General features: G+C 37.4%; 1 protein-coding gene across 1 annotated transcript in view; it reads left to right on the plus strand.

The window, feature by feature from the left end:
- THAP12 (THAP domain containing 12) overlaps positions 1 to 25,638 on the plus strand; it is a 27,388-nt gene extending 1,750 nt beyond the window's left edge. Inside the window, exons 2-5 of the mRNA XM_003780885.3 lie at positions 10,611 to 10,731; positions 14,474 to 14,581; positions 20,385 to 20,421; positions 22,790 to 25,638. Coding sequence (XP_003780933.1) covers positions 10,611 to 10,731; positions 14,474 to 14,581; positions 20,385 to 20,421; positions 22,790 to 24,723 — 2,200 coding nt within the window. The 3' untranslated portion in view covers positions 24,724 to 25,638. The remainder of the gene's footprint in view (positions 1 to 10,610; positions 10,732 to 14,473; positions 14,582 to 20,384; positions 20,422 to 22,789) is intronic.
- Positions 25,639 to 25,887: the final 249 nt, after the last annotated feature.

Genomic DNA, 25,887 nt, shown 5'->3' on the forward strand with positions numbered 1-25,887 from the left:
TTGAGGCTCTGTCTCAAAAAAAAAAAAAAAAGAAAGAATAGATGTCTTGGACTGATTGTGGTGGCTCATGCCTGTAACCTAGCACCCTGGGAGGCCAAGGTGGGAGGATTGCTTGAGCTCAGGAATTCAGGACCAGAAAAATTAGCCCTGCATGGTGGCAGGTGCCTGTACAGAGGCCGAGAGAGGAGGATCTCTTGAACCCAGGAGTTAGAGGTTCGTGTGAAATAGGCTGACACCATGGCACACTAACCTGGGCAACAGAATGAGACTCAAAAAAAATTATTTTTTCTTCATACTATATACAAAAATGGACACTTTAAATGGCTTATGCTTATTTAGATCAATAGTTTAAATATGAAAGCTAAAACTAATTAAACTTTTAGAAGAAAACATAGGGACATACCTTTATGACCTTAGATTTGGCAGCACATTCTTGGATATGAAACCAAAAACACATGCAATTAAAAAAAATAGATAATTTGAACCTCATTAAAATTAAACATTTGTGTATCAAAGTACATTGCCAAGAAAATGAAAAGAATGGAAGAAAGTGTTTGCAAATATTACAATTGCTTTGGGTCTAGTATCCAGGATATATAAAGGAGATGTAAAGAGAATATATATGTTGAATTTTTACAATTCAGCAACAGAAAGGCAACTCAATTAAAAAATGGGCAAAGGACTTGGAATATATATTTCTCCAAAGAAGAGGTACAAGACAAACATATGAAAAGATGCTTAGCATCACTAATTGTTAAGGAAGTTCAAATCAAAACCACAGTGAGTGGCAAATGGACATATGACTCAGCAATTTCATTCCTGGATATATATCTAAAAGAATTGCAAATGGGTATCCCCCAAACCCAGATGTACACATATGTTCACGGTAGCACTATTCACAATAGTCAAAAGATGGAAACAACCAGTGTCTATTAGTGCATGAACAAACAAAATGTATTATCAGTACAGTGGAATATTATTTGGCCATAAAAAGGAATGAAGTGCCAATACATACTACAACATGGGTTAATCTCAAAAACATTGTAAGTGAAAGAAGCCAGATACAAGAGAACTGTGTGATTCCATTTGTGTGACATATCCAGAATAAGTAAATCCATAGAGACAGAAAACATGTTGGTAGTTGCCTGAGGCTGGGGGAAATGGAGAATGGGGACCAATGATTAATGGGTCTAGGGTTTCCTTTAGAAGTGATGAAAATATTTTGGAACTGGCTAGTGGTAGTGATTGCACAACATCATGAATGTACTAATTACTGCTCAATTTTTTTACTTTAAAAATGGTTAGTTTTATGTTATGTGAGTTTCACCTAAAAAAAAAATGTCTTTATGAATAGATAGTAGTGTATACAAGTCTGAAATTTGAAGACTTCCAGACTGACGATTGTAAATACAGGCATTTTCAGTTTATAGAACTTATTTAAGACCATTCTACTGGGTAAGGTTACTTAAGGAGTGAGCAAAGATAAACAGAGAGTGGGGCTGAAGCCTTCCCACTGTGTCTGGTTCACAGAGATGAGAAGAAACTAGCTCAGGAGAATGAGAAGTAGCTAGCTATTGGGTTCCATGGGCATAGAGAAGAGGAGCATCTTTTTTGTTTGTTTTGTTTTTTGAGACAGAGTCTCACTCTTTTGCCCTGAGTAGAGTGCTGTGGCATCATAACTCAGAGAATCCTCAAACTCTTTAATCCTCTTGCCTCAGCCTCCTGAGTAGCTGGGATTCCAGGCATGCACCACTACACCCAGCTAGTTTTTCTGTTTATAGTAGAGATGGGGTCTTGCTCTTGCTCAGGCTGGTCTTGAACTCCTAAGCTCAAGCAGTCTACCCACTTCGGCCTCCAGTGGCCTCCCAGAGTGCTAGGATTACAGCGTGAGCCACCGTGGCTGACCATTTTAAAAATTTTAAATAAAGGGCAGCACACATAGCAGCTCAATGTGTAGGGCGCCAGCCACATACACCCAGGCTGGTGGGTTTGAACCCTGCCCGAGCCAGCTAAACAACAACACCTACAACAAAAAAATAGCTGGGCATTATGGCAGCTGTAGTCCCAGCTACTTGGGAAGCTGAGGCAAGAGAATCACTTAAGCCTAAGAGTCTGAGGTTGCTATGAGCTGTGATGCCACGGCACTCTACCAAGGGCAACATAATGAGAATCTATCTCAAAAAAAATTTTTTTTAGAATAAAGTGCACAGGGCAGAATTTACATACCATGATAGTTCTTACTGGTTTAGAAAAAGTGGCATTAAGGTACTGTTTTTATTTTTAATTTTTTTTTTTAACTGCAATTTGGCTAGGGCTAGGTTTGGACCCACCACCCTCAGTATATGGGGCCGGTGCCTACTCACTGAGCCATAGGTGCTGCCCACTTTTTTTATTTTTTAAGTGAAATAGTATAATCAGCTCAGCTTAGGGCGGTGGCAGGGTTTAAGAAAAAAATCACTGCCTAAATCTGATTGCCCCAGGTTTATGTGTCTAATGTCAAGGCTTGGCAGGAACCTGGGGACAGCTCATAGTGGAGCTCATCTCCAAACTAGGAGGAAGTATTATTTAGAGAGAGTTGGGCATTGAAGCTCTCTTCTTCTCAGGCAGTTAGTACTAACTTAGCCAAGAGTTCTTCCAAGGTTCTTTTGGCAATTTAATTAAAGTTAATTTAGTTGATGTACTCTACCTTCTAAAAATGTAGAACAGTGGTTTTCTGGGACCCTTGAAGGTTCCTGTCATGGTTCCTTTAAGCTGCTGTAACAAAATACCTTGGACTGGGTTATTTATTTATTTATTTATTTTTATTAAGCAGGCCCAGGCTGGGTTTGAACCCACCACCCCTGGTGCACAGGATCTGCACTCTAACCACTGTGCTATAGGTGCCGAGCCAGGAGTGGATATAAACAGCAGAAATTTATTTCTCACAGTTCTGGAGACTGGGAAATCCAAAATCAAGTCATTGGTGTCTGGTGAGGCCTGGCTCTTGGCTTCATAAAATGGTACCTTGTTGCTGTGTCTTCCCATGATGGCAGTAGCAAATAAATCGAGCCTCTTTTAAAAGGGTACTAATTCTATTCATGTCCTAATCACTTCCCAGATGCCCCACTTCCCAGTAACACTGCACTGAGGATTAAGTTTCCAGAACATGAATTTTGAAGGGACATAAGACATTCAGACCACAGCAGTTCCTAAGACCCTTTCAGGGAGTTGACTCTATAATGTGAGAACTGTTTTTATAATATTCTTTTTTTTTTTTTTTTTTTTTTGAGACAGTCTTACTTTGTTGCCCTCAGTAGAGTGCCGTGGCGTTGTAGCTCAAAGCAACCTCAAACTCCTGGGCTCAAGCAATCTGCCCACCTCGGCCTCCCAGACTGCTAGGATTACAGGCAAGAGCCACCGTGCCCGGCCTTGTTTTTATAACATCCTGATGTTATTTGTCTTTTTCACATTCATTCTCTCCAGAGTGGACAGTGGCGTTTAGGGGTGGGGGGTACGTAACAAATAATAGTGTCATTTCTTTGATAAGTTGTATACTGTGCCTTCTAGAATTTCCTAAATATGATTCAGATCTTAGCGTAAAGGAGTTCTGAGATTATGAAGTTGGGGAGTCACTGCTCCAAAGTATGAAGAACTTTAATCTTATGTCATTTAATCCTACAAACAATACAGTGAATAGTAATAATTATGCTAACTACATAGCATATTCTTTGTGCCAGGCACCGTTCTTTTTTACGTGCATTATTTCCTGGAAACATTGCAATAAATTTTGAGGTAGTCCTGGCTTCACAGATGACCAAAATAGGCAGAGAGGTTAGCCAACTTGTTCAAGATCCTATAGAAGTGTGTAAAACTCCAGGAATAGGATAAAATATGTATTAAAATTATTTGACATGGAACCCTTGTTTTTAAAAAATGGAACAGTTCTTTATTCTTTGAAATACACTTATAGAAATGCTGTATTAAAACATTAAAAACAGAACAAAAAAGAGTGGTCAGTGGTGGTTGAATAGTGCTGAAAGTGTGGATTAAAATGCAATCAGACAGTGACCATTGGATTTAATAGGATAAAAGTCCATAATTTCCTTGAGTAGTTTCAGTGGAAAAGGGATCGAGATAAAGCCTTTTTGGAACTAAGAATACAGAGTAAGATAAGGAAGTGGACAAAGTGAAAACGGACTCTCTGTAATAAGTTTTCCTATGTATCTCTCAGGGTTAAGAGAGTTTTTAAGATGGGAAATACTGGGGCCTGTTTATACTAATGGGAATAATATGGTAGGGTAAATATAGGGTGTTTAGAGATCATATACCAAAAGGCAGAGTCTTGAATACCTGATTTTTGTGTGTATATGCATATTCATATACCTACCTGTGTACGCATACAAATCTAGAAAGTTTCCTTCAATAAATGTTTGAGCTAAGATCTGAAGGATGAATCAAAGTTAACTATTGAAAGGAAATGGATAAAAAGCTGCAAGAGGAGTATACTAGGTTGAAGAAGGTGCATGGGGAAAACCCTAGGACAGAAATGAGCACGGTGCATTGGTGAAACTGAAGTAAGGCGTGTGAGGGGGCAAAGACTGTGTGGAAGAGTGGTACAATGTGAAGATGGAAAGGTGGACAAAGTGCAGATTGTGTAGGGAGGGTCTCATGAGACCCTTCTTCTTTATCCTAAGAGTAATGAGAAGTCATTAAAAGACAGTAAGCAGAGGAGAGACATTCTCAAATTATCTTTTTAAAATATTTACTGTGCAACGTGAAGAAGGGGGTAGAAAAATAAGATAAATTAGGTTAGGATGTTAGTGATGGAGACAAGCAGATGGATTTGGGGACTCATTCCACTCTGTTAAGGGAAAAGACCGTAGAATCTAGAGTACCAGGAACAGAATAATGAAAGAGAGAGCTAGGAAAGGGGAGGCACTGATAAAAATTTGAAAAATAGGACGGCACCTGTGGCTCAGTGAGTAGAGCACCAGCCCTAAGGGCAGTGGGTTTGAACCCCTGCCCCGGCCAAACTGCAACAAAAAAATAGCCAGGTGTTGTGGCAGGCGTCTGTAGTCCCAGCTACTGCGGGGGCCGGGGGGGTGGGGGGAGTGAGGCAAGAGAATGGCCTAAGCCCAAAAGCTAGAGATTGCCACCAGACGCTACCCAGGGCAACAAAGTGAAACTCTGTCTCTAAAAAAAATAATTTGAAAAATAATTATATATGTATATAAAGATAAATCAGTATATACATATGTACATTTATATACACATGTGTGTAAAAAGATTTATTATGATATATAATTTTTATGATTTTGTAGATATAAAAACATATATATATACAGATCACAAAAATCATAAGCATACATGTTGGATTTTCAGAGTGGCTTTTTCATGAAAATTTCACTCAATTTTTTTTTTTTTTAAATGGGATAATACTAGCATCCCAAACTCTGTCTTCCATGGCCCTTAGTGGCAGCCACTGTGACATTACATACTTAGACTAGTTGGATTTTGGAGGGAGCAGGAAGAGTGAGGGGGAAGCATTTTTATCGTTCAAAATGTAGAACATTACTAGTACCTCAGAAGCCTCTTTTGTACCTACTCCCAGTTGTTACCCCTTCCCAAATGTATCTGCTCTTCTGTCACTGTGTTGGATTAGGCTCCAGACCAACCTGTAAGAGATTTCATTAGAAGGACTTAAAGGACTTAATATATAGTTGTATTTAGAGGTAAGATTTATTACAGCATACTTGGATCATAAAGAAAAAAAAGGCACAGTCTGGAGGAATCCATGTGGAGACTTCTTATGCTCTCCTCTCATGAGGGGTCAGAGGGAGTCCACTTTTTCCCAGCAATGAAAGTACACCAGCAGGTATACCATATTTCTGCTCAGAGAAGAAATCTCTTAGAGGAGAACCAGTTCAAGGTTTTTACTGGGACCTGGTTACATAGGCAGCTTCTGCCTGGCACATACTAAAACTCCAGACTCTCAAAAGGAGGGGAGGTGTTCAGTATATACATCATACTGTTTGAACAGATAATCTAAGGAAATTGTTTCTTTTGTTTGGGTTTTTCTTTTTTTGGGACAGTCTCACTATGTCACCCTCAGTAGAGAGCTATGGCGTCACAGCTCACAGCAACCTCAAACTCTTGGGCTTAAGCGATTCTCTTGTTTTAGCTTCCCAAGTAGCTAGAACTACAGGTGCCCACCACAATGCCCGGCTATTTTTTTCTTGTTGTTGTAGTTGTCATTGTTGTTTAGCTGGCTCGGGCCAGATTTGAACCTGCCAGCCTGGGTGTATGTGGCTGGTGCCCTACCCACTGACCTACAAGTGCCACCAGGAAGGAAAATGTTTACCAGCCATGTTCCCAGAACTAGCCCAAGGCCCTTAACAAAAAGGCCTTTCTAAGGATAGCAATCTCAGGTCAGCTATGTTAATTCTTTTTCTGAATGAGTATCACAGATGAATTTTGCCTTTTCTTGAATGTCATATAAAGGAATCATAATACGTACTTCTGTCTGCTTCTTGCTTAAGGATAGTTTGTGAGATCATAGGTAGTTTGTTCATTTCATAGCCAAGTAGTATTCCATTGAATGAATGTACTATTTATTCTTTTTACTGTTGAAGTTGCTTTACCTTATCCCCAACATTTGGCATTATCTCTTTTGCATTATGGTTTTTTTTTGTTTTTTTTTTTTTTTGAGACAGAGCCTCAAGCTGTCGCCTTGGGTAGAGTGCTGTGGCATCACAGCTCACAGCAACCTCCAACTCCTGGGCTTAAGTGGTTCTCTTGCCTCAGCCTCCCAAGTAGATGGGACTACAGGTGCCTGCCACAATGCCCAGCTATTTTTTTTGGTTGTAGTTGTCATTGTTTTTTGGCAGGCCCGGGCTGGATTCGAACCTGCCAGCTCTTGAGCTACAGGCACCAAGCCCATTATTATTATTATTATTATTATTATTTTAGTGTTCAGCTTGATGCTTTTTTTTTTTTATTAAATCATAGTTGTGCACATTAATACTATCGTGGGGTACAGTGTGTTAGTTTCATATACAATTTGAAACATTCTCATCCAATTGGCCAACATAGCCTTCATGTCAGTCTCATAGTCATTGTGTTAAGACATTTATATTCCACATTTAGAGAGATTCACATGTACCCTTGTAGGATAGATCATAGGTGTGATCCCAACAGTACCCCTCCCTTGACCCATCCTCCCCCCTCCCCTTCCCTCCCTTTCCCCGTATTCTTGGGTTTAACTTGGGTTACAGCTTTCTTGTGACAGCTAACTATCAGTTTCATAGTAGGGTTGAGTACATTGGATACTTTTCTTCCATTCTTGAGGATACTTTGCTAAGAAGAATATTTTCCAGCTCCATCCATGTAAACATGAAGGAAGTAAAGTCTCCATCTTTCTTTATGGCTGCGTAGTATTCCATGGTATACATATACCACAATTTATTGATCCATTCATGGGTCGATGGATGGTTATTCTTGAGGGTATATAACATTTTGCTGTGGTTTTAATTGGTATTTCCCAATGAAAATGAGATTGAAGATTTGTAAAGTCTATATATTGACTATTTTTATTTACTTTTTATTATAAAGTCACTTGCACATTTTTATAATGGGTTTTCTGATTTATTTGTGGAAGTTCTTCATATGTATTTTAGATGAGTCCATTGTTGGATATATGTACTGAAGATAGCTCCTCCCATTTTGTGGGTTGCCATTTCACTATCTTACATGGCTTCTTTTAAGGAAGAAGAGTTACTGACTTTAAAGTAGCTTAATTTATTCATTTTTTCCAGTAGAGTTTGTGTTCTCTGTTGCCTTCTTTAAGAAATCTTTATCTACTCCAAGGTAATAGAGATAGTCTCCTGTGTTATCTTTTAGAATCTTTGTTTTACTTTTCATATTTAGATCTACAGTCACTTGGAATTTATTTTTGTGAATAGTATGAAAGTAAGGGTCAAGATTTATTTTTATCGGGCTTAGCAATCCTAGTGCTCTGGGAAGCCAAGGCAAGAGGATTGCTTGAGCTCAGGAGTTCAAAACCAGGCTGAGCTAGAGTGAGATCTTATCTCTACTAAAAATAGAAAAATTAGCCAGGTGCTATGGTTGGAGCCTATAGTCCCAGTGACTTGGGAGGCTGAGGCAGGAGGATTGCCTGAACCTAGAAGTTTGTAAGCTAGCCTGACACCATGGCACTCTAGCCTAGGACAACAGAGTGAGGTTCTGTTTCAAAAAAAATTTTTTTATTATAATATGGATATGTAACTAGCTCAGCACTATTTATTGAAAAATTCATCTTCACTGCTGCTCAAAGCGACCTTTTTCTAAGTATCAACAGCTCTGTATTTTGTTTCCTAATTCTGTCCTGTACCAATACTACCCTATCTTAATAAGCTTCACAGTAAATCTTAATAATTTGCTAATGTAAGTCTTTCAACTTCTTTTTCTCTTGACTATTTTTGGTCCTTTGAATTTCTGTATAAAATGTTTTAGAATAATCTTGTCATTTCTTCCTCTTGCTCTCTCTCTTAAACTTATTGGGATTGTGATTATATTGAATCAATAAATCAATTTGGGGAGAATTGATATCTTTAGAATTCAGCCTGCTTAAATTCATGAGCTTGTCTATCTCTCTATTTATTTAAGTCTCCTTTAAAAAAATTATTAGACTGGGAGGCCAAGGCAGGTGGATTGCACCTGAGCCAGAGCGAGACCGCATCTCTTAAAAATAGTTGGGTACCGTGGTGGGCACCTGTAGTCCCAGCTACTTGGGAGGCTGAGGAGAATTGCTTAAGCCCAAGAGTTTGAGGTTGCTGTGAGCTATGACACCACGGCAATCTACCAAGGGCAACAAAGTAAGACTCTGTCTCAAAAAAAAAGAAATTATTGGAGGTCTTGTACATCTTTACTAAATTTATTCTTAGGTATTTGATATGGAAAGACAGAGGTGTAGTGAACTGGTCTCTGTGCCTGATGCCTGATCTGTTCTTGATCTGTTCTGATGCTTTGGCTATCAGAAAAGTGTTTCAATTTAGTTCAGAGGTAATATGGGCAGTAAGTAATGTTCTTTGGGGAAGGTCTCCAGAGATTTAAGAGTTAAACTTAACTGTAGCAGTATAGAAAATTATTTTATAGTGAAATGATTTTATACTTAATATTTGGATTTTGATAATGAATGTTTATAATCATATTGTACAGATATAAAATATGATTAAAATATGGGCATCTTAGGCCTTATTACTGTGTGCAGTACTACTTCTTGATTGAACAGAATGCTATACAATTCAGATGCGGTTTTAGTTTAGATTTGAGAACAGTGTTTCACTGTTGTTTTTTATTTCTTGTTCTCTGTAGGCCAAGAGCGCTGTTTTTTTTACATTTTTAGAGTGAAGGGAATTTTTTTTTTAATTAATCGATTTATTTTTTAAAGATAATATTTTACTGTGTTGCCCAAACTGGCCTTTGAACTCTTGGGCTCAAGGGATACTCTCATCTCAGCCTCCTAGTAACAGGGACTATAGGTAAGTGCCATTGATTGAGCCCAGAAAACTTTTTTTTAAGAGATGTGGTCTTGCTATGTTGTCCAAGCAGATGTTGAACTCCTGGGCTCAAGTGATCCTCCTGCCTTAGCCTCCTGAGTAGCTGTGAGTAGAGGGAATTAAGTGTCAGGGTGTATGTATGGTGATGGGGATGGAGGTAAGACAGTATTGTTAAAATATGTGAATATACTATGATATAATTATAAAATGACTGTGTTTTCAGATTTGTGACACTTTATCCATGGTATAACTTTTATTCTTTGAAACTTGAAGAATGAAAGAAAGATCTAGTTGTGACATTAGCAAATTACTAATATTTCTGTGCCTTGGTTTCATCTGCATAAGGGGGATGATAATAATAGAATAGTATGCACCTTTGAAACAACTTGGAACAATGTCTGGCTCATAATAGGTGCTTTGTAAGCATTATAATTATTATTAATATTTTTTCCTACAAATATTTAAGCACCAGGAGGGCAAGAATGTTGTCTTGTTCCCTATCTTCAACACTTCCTGTGTACTAGATTACTGGTATTTATGGTACCTGCAACATAGCCTGTACATGTCATTGTAAATGATAGATCATGTTGATAGAAAGGCAAGCACATACAGCCTCATGCTTTTCTAAGAAACTCTACAACATGTAATTACTATTTTTTTTTATAATGACAATGTTGTTTGATTTGCTTAAGTTGTAATCCTGCAGGGAATGTTAGGCTGTTGGCCACATGGTTGTGTACCTTTTTGCTTATACTGCTGGTGATTGAATCCTCTCTGATGGTAGGTTGTTCTGGGAGTTGAAAGGTTTAGATTTAAGTTCTAGTTTTGCTGTTGATTTTGTATGAGACTCTTAAGTAAGATACTTCCCAACTTTGTAATTGAAGGATTTGTACTAAATGATTTCTAAGGTCTCTTCTAACTCTCGTTTTGTTATTAAATTCTTCAAATTATATTATGTTTTAGGGGAAAGGGTGCAAGAATCCATTGTTCATAATGTATATTTGACTCGCAGTTCAAGGTTGAAATTTAAATGTTGAGCTGATATTTCATAATGTATTTTGATTTTATTTATAGATGCCAGAAGTGGGTGGAGAATTGTAGGAGAGCAGACTTAGAAGATAAAACACCTGATCAACTAAATAAACATTATCGATTATGTGCCAAACACTTTGAGACCTCTATGATCTGTAGAACTGTAAGTAATAGAAGGGCTTGGTTTCTCTCTCTTTCTCCCTCTCTCACTTTCTCTCTCTTCTGATTGGAAGTGTAAATATTTATCTATTAGTATTTCCGCTTTAAGATGAATATAGGTTTGGCACTGAATAGTATCTTTTATTCTTAAAAACCTAATTTTTTGACCATCTTATTGCCCATTCCCCCAAGTTACCTGAGGTCATCATTTTTAGTCTTCAGAGAAATTTTCGATAATTACAAAAGTATATAGTATTTATGTAAGGTAGGTAAAATTGTTTTTGTTTGGAGCAGTTTCTCTAGTGCTTTTTTAGGAGTGAAATCTTCATGTAGGAATGGAGGTCTTTGTTCTCATGTTTTTGTATGTATCCACCCTTAATTTTTATGTGCTAGATACAAAAGGAAACAAATCATACAGGTAATGTGAAAAACCATTTCCATCAGTCATTTGCAATTTCAGGTCACAACCCTTTTAACTGCAGAAGCTTGGCCAAGTCACTTTCCCTTTCTGGGCCCCTGTTTCTAATGAAGAAGTTAGATAATTCTTGAGGTCCAAGATTTTTAATCCTCTGTGATTCTGTTGCTGTGATTTATAAAAGGCACAAATAGGACAGATTTGATTGAAATAAAGCAGACTTGAAACACATTAGAAATGTTAGCTAGACAATTTTGTTAAATAATATATTCCTGTTGAGGTTTAAATAACTATTGAGGTAGATATAAACTGATTTGAAGGTACACTATATATTGTTATGCAGCGATTTATTTTGATATTTTTTTCAGATACATTTTGCAGAGGCATCAGAAAACTAAAGAATGATTGGGTTATTTTATTTCTCAAAATTAATTGAAGCAGATACTTGTGAAGTCATTGGGAGGTGAGCCAATTCCGGTTCAACAATTTAATGATGATATATGAGGGATATTTTTGCCTTGCTTTGATAAGAGGGTAGTAATGATCAATCAGAATAAGATGTTTCATATGTTTCAAAGGCAAACTACTTTTACATTCTTGACATTAAGTAAAAATATCCCAAATTATTATTTTAAATACATAAGCAATATACATTTTTGCATTTTATGCAAATCGATCTGCAGTTTTATGCAGGTTAATGTGAGGAATTTAAAATAGAGTTCTTATATCTTGGTTAGAGAATAGAAAGAAAGATGAGGTAGGTTTGCTTTTTGAATTCCAAATGATTCTTCAGTCTTGAATAAATTAATCCAATTATGAGAGAATATTCTTTCTATTCATATAGAAGAAAATGTTGCTATTAAAAGCTGGATTATCAGAGATCTATATCCAAATGTTTAAGAGTTTTGGCTTCAGCCTGATACAGTGGCTTATGCCTGTAATCCTAGCACTCTAGGGAGGCTGAGGCAGGTGGATTGCTTGAGCTCAGGAGTTTGAGACCAGCCTAAGCCAGAGCAAGACTGTCTCTCTACTAAAGAATATAGAAAAACTAACCAGGCAACACAGCAAGCTCTTATAGTCCCAGCTACTTGGGAGGCTGAGGCAAGAGGATTATCTGAGCCCAGGAGATTGAGATTGCTGTGAGCTATGATGATGCCACCACACTCTACTCAGGGCAACGGAGTGAGGCTCTGTCTCAAAAAAAAAAAAAAAAAGTTTTGACTTCATTAGTTTGGTATTTAAGATCTTATCATGATCTTATCATCTTATTCATGACTCGTTCTAAAGCCAGATATTTTGTTATTTTGATGCTAGAGTAAGATTGTTACTGTATGTCCGAACCTTAATCCTGCAGTTAAAGATTAAATCTTGATACTGAGATACTTGATATCATGCATATGAATTGCCTTTTTGGCATGTGTACTTATAAATAAATATTTATAAAATGTTCCCATGTTTTCCATTTATATATTCTGTTTTCTGGTATATAATATCTTTGCTTTAATTACAAATAACAAATTAATTTGATTTGAATTTTTAAAATTTGTTAGTATGTTTTATTCCTTCCTTCTTATTTAATAATGAGTCAGATATCCAGAGTTGACCGTGTGTGTATGTTTGCTTATTAATGAGAGATTTGCTCAGTGGGAAAGATGGGAAGCTTTGAGTATTATAGTTTTTGCTCTTTTCAGTGATTGTGTCTCTAATTAGTCCCTGATTCAAACTCCCTAGAAGACTCAGTATCAGTAGCCTAGCACTAGAAGCTTAGTGTCATTAGTAATCTGTTTCTTCTTTGTGTTTTCTATGATGCATAGGATTGAACTAGAAAATATTGACTCTGAATAGAAATTCTTCCCAAATGTGTTTAGCAACTCTTTGGATAAAACCCAAGATAATATGTTCCATTTACATATATATTTTCCCTTCATATCTTCACAACCTCCATTCTCTGTGTAAAAAAATTTAGGGATTATTTTCATTTGGCATATTCTTTTTTTTTTTGGTGTGTTTTGGCTGGGGCTGGGTTTGAACCCGCCACCTCCAGTATATGGGGCTGTCACCCTACTCCTTGAGCCACTGGTGCCACCCTTATTTGGCATATTCTTTGAACATGCTTTCTATCACTATGAAATAATCACTACTCAGAAAGCTTGTTTAAGTGAAAGTATATTTTGTCTTTATCATCGCAAATTAAGGTAGAAATTAAAAGCACTGTTCTTTAGCTAGAGGGAATGGAGTAGCAGTTACTGTCTTTTTTTTTTTTTTTTTTTTTCTTTTTCTTTTCTGGAGACAAAATTTTGCTTTATCACTGGGGGTAGAGTTCCATGGGGGTAGAGTTCCATGGCCTCAGCCTGGCTCAGAGCAACTTCAAACTCTTGGGCTCAAGCAGTCCTCCTGCCTTGGCCTCCCAAGTAGTTGAGACTATTGGCGCACACCACCACATTGCCTACTTTTTTTGTGTATTTTTAGTAGAGACAGGGTCTCACTCTTGCCCAGACTGGTCTTGAACTCCTAAGCTCAAGCAGTTCACCTGCGACAGCCTCCCAGAGTGCTAGGATTACAAATGTGAGCCACAGTGACTGACTTATTACTTACCCTCCCTCTTTAATAAACTTCTTGTCCCTACCTAGCTTCTCAGGGCTGGCTATGGAAGGCTTTTACCATCTAACTATGTGTCCAGCTTCTAGCCAGGTTGGAAATTTTGTACTATATGTTAATATATAACTAGCCTATCAAATCATTATTATAGTTTTTATTAAGACAGTGTTAACTAAGAGAGTCCATAGATTGTGTAAAAATACAGATGGTAATATAACTGAAACGGCAGATATAATCATTAGTATGTGAATAATTTCATTTTGGGAAATGTTAATTTAGGTTAGTACCTGAATTTTATTCAGAAGAGGAAACTGGGGTCCAAAAATGGAAAGTAGTTTAGCCAGGGTCTCTTAGTAAGTCACTGATAGAATTTGGACTAGTTCGTACATCTTCTGGGTCCCAGTCCAGTATTATTTACACTGTGTCTTGATACTTTTCTGTAATGCTAGCAGAAGTAAAGTAAACAAAAGGTAAAGTAAGGAGGCACTATTGTACACCACATAACAGGGAAGATTATTTGGGAGACTTGTGCCTCTTACAGTGTAAGTAGACTCATGAAGACAGAACAGATAAAATAGGAGCGTGAATTAGAATTAGATATGCAAAATGTAAATACATTTTATTTTTTATGTCTACTGTCAGTTCAATTTCTTAATTTGTATTAGAGTGCTAAAGGGCAAATGCAGTGCATTCTTAAAGACCATCTCTTAATTAACATGTTTTTCTTTTTCAGAGCCCTTATAGGACAGTTCTTCGAGATAATGCAATACCAACAATATTTGATCTTACCAGTCATTTGAACAATCCACACAGTAGACACAGAAAACGAATAAAAGAATTGGTATGTTTGTGTGCCTACAGCTTCCCCTCTCCCCATAATACTAGGAAATCAAATATGGATGCATTCATATTAAAATTAATCCAAGTCACTTTCTATTTCAGAGGTAGTGTAATGGCAAATGAATGTTACAATTATTAAAGTAGCTTGGATGTAAAACATTTAGTTTGTTTTAGTATATAAATTGGAAAATCTCCCTCAAATTTAGCTTGTTGATACTGGTTGACTAGGCCAAAGTATGTTAATTACAGGCCACTAGCTTGTTTCCTTTCTAGAGAAGGAAGAAAAAGAAAGCTACCTTTTCTTTTGTGGTAAGGAAAATGGAACTGAGGTGTGTTTCCAGAATTCAACACAAAGGAGTAAATAAAGAGAAAATGTAAAAGTTGAAGTGTGGATAGTTTTAAAGATAAGGATTTTTTCACTATTAAATACTGACAGGGCTTAGAAAAAGCTCTTAAATCTCTGTATCTGGCATAATTTATACCTGTTTTTATATTCCTTTGATATCCTTCAGTTCTGAAGATTGAAACCTACCTGGGCTTTTTTTTAACCTCAGGTAGACTAAATTACTTAGACCTCTCAGTCCATGACTTTTTGTCATCATTGCCACTAGCAAGGTCCTTATTTTGCTTTATTACTTTTTCTTCTTCATCTACTATTACTATTCCTGTTCCTCCCCTACCTATTGATATCCTTGCTGTTGGATCTAATATATGTCATAGCAGTCAACTTACTTTATGCTTTTTAAAGATGACATTTATCTAATTTCCCTTATCTTCACCTTTGTCTACCTTTCATATTTTGATCTTTGATCCATTTGGAGTTTATATGGTGTTTAATAGAGATCTAACTTAATTTTTCTCCTTATAGAGAACCAGTTTTCCCAATATAGTCTGGTACTTAATGCATCCTTTCATTCACTGATATAAAATGCCCCCTCTGTTTATACATATGCAAGGCTGTTTCTGGGAGCTCTGTTCCATTCCACTGGATTATTTGTTTATATTTGTACCACACTGTTTGATTACCATGGCATTGTCATATTTTTCTTTCAAAGAGGGTGATTGCTTATCTCTCCTTTTTCAAAACTGTGTTACTATTTGTGAACCTTTATTTCTCCATATAAATTTGAAAATCTTTTTTGTCAAGTTCTCCTAGAAATTCTGTTGGGATTTTCATTATAATTATTGTGAATTGACATCTTTATAATACTAATTAGTCTCATCCATGAATAGAAAAAAGAAACAGTAAAATAGTTGTCAAATAACAGCATCATTGACAAAACTAAATACCAGTTATTTAAAAAGAATTAAAATATTTTTAGGAGCATGAAAAATCAAATAATTTGAGAATGTTTTTGGATTTTGTTGCTATTCTTAAAAGAGAATGTGTAGGGAGGTGTCTGTGCTCAGTGGGTAGGGCGCTGGCCACATATACCCAGACTGGTGGGTTCAAACCCAGCCTGGGCCAGCTAAACAGCAATGACAACTGCAACAAAAAAATAGCCAGGCCTTGTGGTGGGCTCCCGTAGTCCCAGCTACTTGGGAGGCTGAAGCAAGAGAATCACTTAAGCCCAAGAGTTTGAGGTTGCTGTGAGTTGTGACGCCATGGCACTCTACCAAGAGCAAAGAGGGTGAGTCTCTGTCTCAAAAAAAAAAAAAAAAAAGAGAGAATGTATACATTCTTCCTTATATTACTTCCTAAATATATTATAGTTCTTGTTGGTATAGATTATATATTTGGGTTGAAATTGTTTTCAACAAATTTGAAGTTTTTTTTTTTTTTTGTTAGAGACAGAGTCTTACTTTATAGCCCTCAGTAGAGTGCTGTGGTGTCACGCAGCTCACAGCAACCTCCAACTCCTGGACTTAGGCGATTCTCTTACCTCAGCCTCACGAGTAGCTGGGACTATAGGCGCCCGCCACAACGCCTGGCTATTTTTTTGTTGCAGTTTGGCTGGGGCTGGGTTGAACCTGCCACTCTTGGTATATGGGGTTGGCACCCTACCCGCTGAGCCACAGGCGCCACCCTAAAGAATTTTTTTTATTTTTGAGAGAGACTCTCACTCTGTTGCCCTTGATAGAGTCCCATGGAGTCAAACCTCATAGCAACCGTGAACTCTTGGGCTCAAGTAATCCCTTGGCCTCAGCCTCCAGAGTAGCTAGAACTACAGGTGTGAACCACAGCACACTGCTAGTTTTTTCTATTTTTCGTAGAGACAGGGTCTCGCTCTTGCTCGGGCTCATCTCAGAACTCCTGAGCTCAAGCAATCCTCCTGCCTTTGGCCTTCCAGAGTGCTAGGATTATAGGCATGAGTACCCATGCCCAGCCAAGGATTTTTTTTTTTTTAATTAATCCTAATAGTCTGTTGAGTTTTCTATGCAATTAAGTTTGATGTTTGAGGTCAGGCACAGGGGTTCACCCTGGTAATTCCTAGCACTCTGGGAGGCTAAGGTGAGTGGATTGCCTAAGTTCAGGAGTTGGAAACCACCTTGAGCAAGAGCAAGACCCTGTCTCTAAAAATAGCTAGGCTTTGTGGTGGGCACCTCTTGGGAGGCTAAGGCAAGAGGATCTCTTGAGCCTATGAGTTTGAGGTTGTTGTGAGCTATAACACCACAGCACTTAAACCCAGGGTGACTGAGTGAGACTTCATCTCAAAAAAAAAAAAAGAAAAAAGTAGATGTTTGCTGTTGGTATTGTTAAATTTTTTTTATCAAGTTAAAGAAATTCCATTCTAGTTTTATATTCAGAGTTTTTATCATAACCTCTTAAACTTATTAAATGCTTTCATTGCATCTATTAAGTACAAAAGTTCTCTATTTTAAAAATTCTTTAATGCAATGAATAACATTAATGGAATTTCTGAGTCTGAATCACCTTTTAAGTTCTTGTGATGAGGCTTGGCGCCCGTAGCACAGTGGTTACAGCACCAGCCACATATACCAAGAGTGGCAGGTTTGAACCCGGCCCGGGCTAGGTAAACAACAATGACATCTGCAACAAAAAGTAGCCAGGCACAGTGGCAGGCACCTGTAATCCCAGCTACTTGGAAGGCTGAGGCAAGAGAATTGCTTAAGCCCAAGAGTTTAAGGTTGCTGTGAGCTGTGATGCCATGGCACTGTACCAAGGGCAACATAATGAGACTCTGTCTCAACAAAAAAAAAAGTTCTTATAACCCCTGATTGATTATAATGCATCTATTTGCTTTTGTATGTTTGTGGCCGTAAAGTTTGTGTGTAATATAAACTTTATGATCACCCTATACTATTGGATTCAATTAATCAATATTTTATTTAGGATTTTGCATTTATAAGTGGTAATCTATAATTTTCTTTTTATGTAGTTTCCTAACCATTTATGATATCAAAATTCTGTTAGCCTTATAAAACGAGTTGAATACCTTTCTCTTTTTTTCTAGAAAAACTTGTATAAGGTAGATGTTATTTGCTTTGAAAGTTAAGTAGAACTTATTAAAACTATCAGAGGGTTTGAAGTGAGTGAGAGAAGCTTTTGATTGCCATTCCAGTTTTTTAATTGATTTTCTTTTATTGTGCTTTATTATGTTTCTAAAAGTTTATAAACTTCATCTAAGATTTTTGAATGTCATTTTAATAGTCTTTTCAAAGAACCAGTAGTTAAGTGTTGTCAATGATTGCTATACTTGTAGACTGTTTTATTGGTTTCTTATTGATTAGGAGGAATTACTTTTTTGTTCTTTTTCTAGCTTCTTGAATGTTTAGCTCATATTTATATGTATTCAAAGCTGTAAATGTCTCACTTCATTTTAGCTGTATCCCACAATTTTAGGCATGTAGTGCTTTTATTTTTTATCTACACATGTAAGTGTTTTGTAACTGCTTTCCTCATTTTGTTAACATACTATGTTAACAAAGCTTTCTTTTTAATTTCTAGGTATGGATTTTGTTTTTTAAAACCATTTTGTATTTTTCATTTTGAATGTTATTAAGTGATGCATAAAAGATATATAGTCTACGTGATTTTGATCTCATTTTTTTTGCATTAAAAAAAATAGACATTCTTGGAGTCATTATATTTCTTTTTTCTTTCTTTTTTTTTTTTTTTGAGACTGGCCTTGAGTGCAGTGGTGTCACTATAGTTCAAACTCAACTTCAAACTCATGAGCTCAAGTATCCTGCTTCAGCCTTTGGAGTAGCTGAGATAGAGGCATAGGCCATCACACCAGGCTAATTTTTCTATTTTTTGTAGAGACAGTTTCTAGCTCTTACTGAGGCTGGTCTCAAATTCTTTGCCTCAAGTCTTTCTCCCACCTTGGCCTTCCAAAGTGCTAGGATTACTGCATAAGCCATCACACCCAGCTGCATTATTGCTTTGGAAGTTTGATGCCAGCCTGATTCTTGTTCCTTTTTAGGTGATCTGCTTTTTCTCTCTCAAAGCTTTTTAGAATTTTTGCTTTGCATTTTACACTTCAAATTTTGCGGAATTATATCTGTTTGTGAAGCTTTTTTCTTATCCAGCTTATTTTCCATTTTGTATCTGAGGACTTATATCTAGGACTTACATTGTTCCAAGAAATCTCATATTTTTATTTCTTCCTACAGTGTCCTCCCTTTCATTATTTCTGTTTTTTTGGAGTTCCCATAGATGAGTGCTGACATGCAAAAAGCCCTCAGCTTTTTTTGTAGTATAGTTTAACCTTGGTAGCCATGGGGAAATGGTTCTAGGACCCCTTGCAAATACCAAAATCCACACATTTAATATAAAATGATATATTTGCATATAAGTTACACTCATCCTCTCATATACTTCAGAACAAATACTGTGTAAATAGTTGTTATACTACATTGCTTAGGGAATAATGACAAGGGAGGAAAGTCTGCACATATTGAATATTGACAGCACCATTCTCCTCCTAACGTATTTTTGACCTGCCTTTGGTTGAATCCACTGATACAGAGGGCCACCTGTAATATGTACCAGGGAGAGGAGCTCAACTACTTCCTGTCCTGTGGTTATCATTTCCTTGTATTCTGCCCCCCAGGAAACCTCACATATCTCACTGCAGGTACTCTTCCATGTCTGCCAACATTCTAATTTACAGCCCACAAGATAAGGAGGGAATGTGCCAGGTGACCAGCCTGCTGATTGATGTTTCTTGTTACTAGCACCCCATGCCCATTGCTACCCAACAGATGCCCCCTTGTCTTAAGCTGTGTCTGGCACTGCTGCTTTGCTGCCATAGAATAATAATGGAATGAATCATTAAGGATTTAGTAGAGGGCTGGAGGGAGAGTAAAGCACATAGCTGGAAAATTCTCTCTCAGTCTAAGTCTGTGCCACTTGGCTTCCTATGCACTGCAGTCATTGCTCTTCTGTGCTGACATTCTGTCACTTTCTGCTTCCCAGGGATTGCTCATTGCTTTTGTTAGGTTCAGAGAGTGAATAACCTCCAGATTCTGTGGTGTCTCCAGGGTTAAATTAGGAAGGAGGATGATTTGTGTCCTCTTAAATTTGACCCCAAGTGCCATGGTGTACTTTCATGCCTTTTATTAGCCAGTAAGCAGTGCTTATAACCCAAAGTTAGATAGAAAGTAAGTTGAATGATTTATTCTTTTTTTGCTATAGGACTTTATTTTAAGCTTGGAGTCAGTAGCTATTTCTTCTCTGATTTTTTTGTCATCTATTTGAAGAATATAGTCTATATAAAGAACTTACACTTTTAAAAGAATTAAATAGGCCCCAAATAGGCTTTTTTGTTTGTGAATCTAAGATATATGAGTCAGTTTTCTTAAAGATGGTTTGTTTCTTTCTTTTTCTTGTCATTTAGAGTGAAGATGAAATCAGGACTCTGAAACAGAAAAAAAGTAAGTGATAGTGTTAATGACTCAACTTCTGAATGCCTTTTAAAAAGGCCTTGACCTGGTAAGGACAAATAAATATGTTTTATGTTGAAAATTTACCTTGAGAATGAATGGAAGAGTGTGCCCAGCTTTGTTCTGTGGTCTGGAATTATTTGTGGGACTAAAGTCTTAGTCCAGTTTGTCTTTATGGAGTGCTACCGTCCTACACACTTTGCCAAGTACAGAGGTGACTCCTTCTCTCCTCTCAGTACTCTCAATGTCGTAAGGGTGTCAGGCACACAGGGCATCCCAGGGTAGGGAAGGAAGTGCAGCAGTAAGGACAAGCACTGTATCTCTGTCCCCCGCTTTGTGGTCCATAATGAGTTCTTGGTAAATGTTTGTGAAATAAATGCTATGGGGGCACTTACTGACATTGCGTCATTGGAAATAGTGGTCACAGCCTTTCTGCAATTGCTGATGGCTGAGCTATATCTCCAAAGGATTTTTATTTTTGTCAGTTATTACTATTAACTCCTTATGTTTCTTCCACCCGCTGCTGTTATTAACATGACCTTTTTGAGTACTTGTGGCTAAATCATTATTCTAAGGGTTTTGCTAATACTTTGTATTAATTAATTTCATTCTCACAGTATCCCTGAGATAAGTAGTGTTATTTTCCTCCTTTATGGATGGAGACTTGGACTCAGGCAAAGAAAGGAGAGGAAGTTATTCTATGCAGAAATACAAGTGGTATGAAACAGGATACTGGATTTGGGGAACTGCAAATTTGGTATTGTTGGAGTTTCGAATAACCCATGATGGTTTAGAAAGCAAACCTAGAGGTGACCATGGAAGCCAGAACTTGAAGTGTTGTGTGGGACTATTGGCAATAAGGAACCGTTGTGGGGGATTATAAGTAGGTAATGACATGGATGTGATTTCCATGTTACATAGAGCACTGCTGGATTAGAGGTGGTAAATGTAATGCTGGAGGCAGGGAGGCCAGGTAGGCTGTTAGGAGACCAAATAAAAGTTGAAAGGGCTTTAGTTAAGGCAATGGTAGGGAGAGTGGGGAAAAGGAAATAGATTCAAGGAACTCAGGAAACTTATATGCCTATGACTTGCATATGGAAAGATGCCCAGAAATAGAGGGATTGACTTTTCACTTTATACTCTTTGTTCTTTAGTAAGCATTTTTTGAGAGAAATACAAATGATAGAATTAGTGCTTGTTGGTTAGAAGCAGAGAAGTAATGGAGCAGAGAGGGGTAAAAGGAGGCAGGTAGGCAAGTGTCAGATAGAACCACTCCTCTGTAGTGTGTGATGAATAGCAGCGCCATCTGAGTTGAGGAGGGGTGAGAGAAGGTTGCTCCCTATCCTTACGGAACCTTGGTAAAGCTCTGAAAGGCCTGAGATGTTTGGAAGCACGGCTTACAAAGGCTCCAATCAGACTAGATTTCCCTTTGTACTTGGACAGCCTCTTCCACCTTAGTACTTCTGCTGGAGTACTTCCTGCAACTGAAGTTTTCCTCCCTCCCCCACCCCATTTATATCCTCCTTACCCTTGTCATTATCGAATGCAACTTCTTTGTTCTGAATTTTTTCTTTCTTCCCTCCTCCATGTGATACTGAAAAACTCTTAGTGCACCTGTCATCATTTTATATTCTATGGACTAGGTTCTAACTGATTTCTCAGATTTGGGTTCTTTTCTTAGGCCTGCCACTGACATTACATGACTGTGGGCAGGACATTTAACTGTAGAGATTTAGTCTTCCCATCCAAATATGAAGAGATTAGGCTAAGATTTCTGGTATTCTAATATTATCCTTAAGAATATTATCCCTACTTAATATTATTTTGGTTTGCATAGTTGTCTCATCTCCTAAATAAAAGTGTGGCTTAATTACTTGATAAAAGCAGCATCAGCCCTTCTAACTGTGATTTTGGGCAAGGTATTTAGTGCCCTCATTTGTCAGATGGGTTTGATACCACCTGCCTGAAGAAAGAATAATGTGATGCATACAAAATGCCAAGCACAGTACCTTAGTAAATATTAACTCTCTACTCCTTCCTTTTTCTGGAGGCATGGGACTATCTATCATTACTCTGGTATAATATCTGAAGAGCCTTGTTATTAAGTTTATACAAAATTGTTCTTATAATAGCATCTACATCTAGGATTAAAATATATTTGTTTACAGTGTTTGTCTCTCCCACTAGCATATGGCTTATTTTAATCGTTGTATTTAAGTCTGTGGTCCAGTAGATCCCCTGTGAATGTTGAATGAATGAGTTTATAGATCTTAAATGTTTAGCCAATCAAAGATAAAATTTTTTTGTTTTATATAGTTCTTCATGAGCCTATTTGTAAAATAATTCTTTGTTTTTCCAGTTGATGAAACTTCTGAACAGGAACAAAAACATAAAGAAACCAATAACAGCAATGCTCAGAACCCCAGTGCAGAGGAGGGGGGTGAAGAACAGGATGAGGACATTTTACCTCTAACCCTTGAAGAGAAGGAAAACAAAGAATATCTGAAATCTCTATTTGAAATCTTGATTCTTATGGGAAAACAAAACATACCTCTAGATGGACATGAGGCTGATGAACTCCCAGAAGGTCTCTTTACTCCTGACAACTTTCAAGCACTTCTGGAGTGCCGGATAAATTCTGGCGAAGAGGTTCTGAGAAAGCGCTTTGAGACAACAGCAGTTAACACATTGTTTTGTTCAAAAATACAGCAGAAACAGATGCTAGAAATCTGTGAGAGCTGCATTAGGGAAGAAACTCTCAGAGAAGTGAGAGACTCACGCTTCTTTTCTCTTATCACAGATGATGTAGTGGACATAGCAGGGGAAGAGCACTTACCCGTGCTGGTGAGGTTCGTGGATGAATCTCATAACCTGAGAGAGGAATTTGTGGGCTTCCTGCCTTATGAAGCCGATGCAGAAATTTTGGCTGTGAAATTTCACACTACAATAACTGAGAAGTGGGGCTTAAATATGGAGTATTGTCGTGGCCAGGCTTACATTGTGTCCAGTGGATTTTCTTCCAAAATGAAAGTTGTTGCTTCTAGACTTCTAGAGAAATATCCCCAAGCTATCTACACACTTTGCTCTTCCTGTGCCTTAAATATATGGTTGGCAAAATCAGTGCCTGTTATGGGAGTATCTGTTGCATTGGGAACTATTCAGGAAGTTTGTTCTTTTTTCCATCGATCACCACAACTGCTTTTAGAACTTGACAATGTAATTTCTGTTCTTTTTCAGAACAGTGAAGAAAGGGCTAAAGAACTGAAGGAAATTTGCCATTCTCAGTGGACTGGAAGGCATGATGCTTTTGAAGTTTTAGTGGACCTCCTGCAAGCACTTGTTTTATGTTTAGATGGTATAAATAGTGACACAACTGTTAGATGGAATAATTGTATAGCTGGCCAAGCATTTGTCCTCTGTAGTGCAGTAACAGATTTTGATTTCATTGTTACTATTGTTGTTCTTAAAAATGTCCTCTCTTTCACAAGGGCCTTTGGGAAAAATCTCCAGGGGCAAACCTCTGATGTCTTCTTTGCAGCCAGTAGCTTGACTGCAGTACTGCATTCACTCAATGAAGTAATGGAAAATATTGAGGTTTATCATGAGTTTTGGTTTGAGGAAGCCACAAATTTGGCGACTAAACTTGATATTCAGATGAAGCTCCCTGGGAAATTCCGCAGAGCTCAGCAAGGTATCTTGGAACCTCAACTAACTTCTGAGAGTTACTATAAAGAAACCCTAAGTGTTCCAACAGTGGAACACATTATTCAGGAACTTAAAGATATATTCTCAGAGCAACACCTCAAAGCTCTTAAATGCTTGTCTCTAGTACCCTCAGTCATGGGTCAACTCAAATTCAATACATCAGAGGAACACCATGCTGACATGTACAGAAGTGATTTGCCCAATCCTGACACACTCTCAGCTGAACTTCATTGTTGGAGAATTAAATGGAAACACAGAGGAAAAGATATTGAACTTCCATCCACCATTTATGAAGCCCTTCACCTGCCTGACATCAAGTTTTTTCCTAATGTTTATGCATTGCTGAAGGTCCTGTGTATTCTTCCTGTGATGAAGGTTGAGAATGAGCGTTATGAAAATGGACGAAAACGTCTTAAAGCATACTTGAGGAACACTTTGACAGACCAAAGGTCAAGTAACTTGGCGTTGCTTAACATAAATTTTGATATTAAACATGATCTGGATTTAATGGTGGACACATATATTAAACTCTATACAACTAAGTCAGAGCTTCCTGCAGATAATTCAGAAACCATTGAAAATACCTAAGACACTTTAAATATTTAAAGGCTTTCTCTTGTATTTGATATTTGAAAAAAGAGCTGTAGGTGGATGTAGGCCACTTAATCACTGAATACCTTTGCCTGTAGGCCTTCATTGAATACTTTAGCCATTGATAATCTACCTAGTTGAATGGCCCCTGTTAAATGCTCATGCTTTGAAGACCTATTTGTTCTTCCAGAAGATAGCATTAAAAGTGCCATCTTTCACTTTTTGTGATCTCTGCTACTGACACTGTTAAATTGTTTTAGTTAAGTCAATTTAGACATAACATTTACTATCACAGTAGACCCATGTCAGGCATTAAGTTGTCAATTCTTTGAAGAAATACATTTTGAAGAGGTATGATAGGAAGGAATACATTTTATAAAATGTTACAATAAAGCCAATGATTGACCTTTGAAGCTAGTAAAAGTTTTAAATATGTTAAAAATCTGTGGACAGTTAAAAGAAATTAGCAGAGAGAAGCTTGTGAGCTCACCAGATGAAGATTTCTGTGTAGATTTTGTCTTTATCAACTGAACTTAAAGGAACAAGTGACAGTTACAGTTTGAATGGAAGAGCCTGCCGTTGTTACTCCGCATCAGGTTGTTGCTGTTTACATTCCTTTGTCGAGCCTATTCTCCATAAGCTTTTTAGCAGGCATATGTTGAACATTTCTGTTCATGATTGACAGAATCAGAGGCCATGGATACTGACAACTGACTTAACTGTTTTCTTCTGTCTTTTTCCATGACTTTATATACTGCCTCGTCTTGATTTATAAACAAAACCTGGAAAAGCTACAAAAATAAGTGTTTTGTGGTTTATCTAGAAATATGGAAAATATTGCTGTTATTTTTGGTGAAGAAAATCAATTTTGTATAGTTTATTTCAATCTAAATAAAATGTGAATTTTGGTTATAAATTACATGTATATTATTTTGGGTGGGGTCAAAACATTCTGTGGTAAATTCTCTTCAAAAATACTTGATAATCAGCTTCACAATTCAAAGTGAATCCTTTTGTATGCTGTTTACTACTTGGGTTATAGAGAAATTTAATTAAGAAATACTGGCTCGGCGCCTGTGGCTCAAGTGGCTAAGGCGCCAGCCACATACACCTAAGGTGGCAGGTTCAAATCCAGCCTGGGGCCCGCCAAAAACAACAATG

The sequence above is a fragment of the Otolemur garnettii genome, unplaced genomic scaffold, assembly GCF_000181295.1.
Source record: "Otolemur garnettii isolate 467f Iridium unplaced genomic scaffold, OtoGar3 scaffold00001, whole genome shotgun sequence".
NCBI classification, from domain to species: domain Eukaryota; kingdom Metazoa; phylum Chordata; class Mammalia; order Primates; family Galagidae; genus Otolemur; species Otolemur garnettii.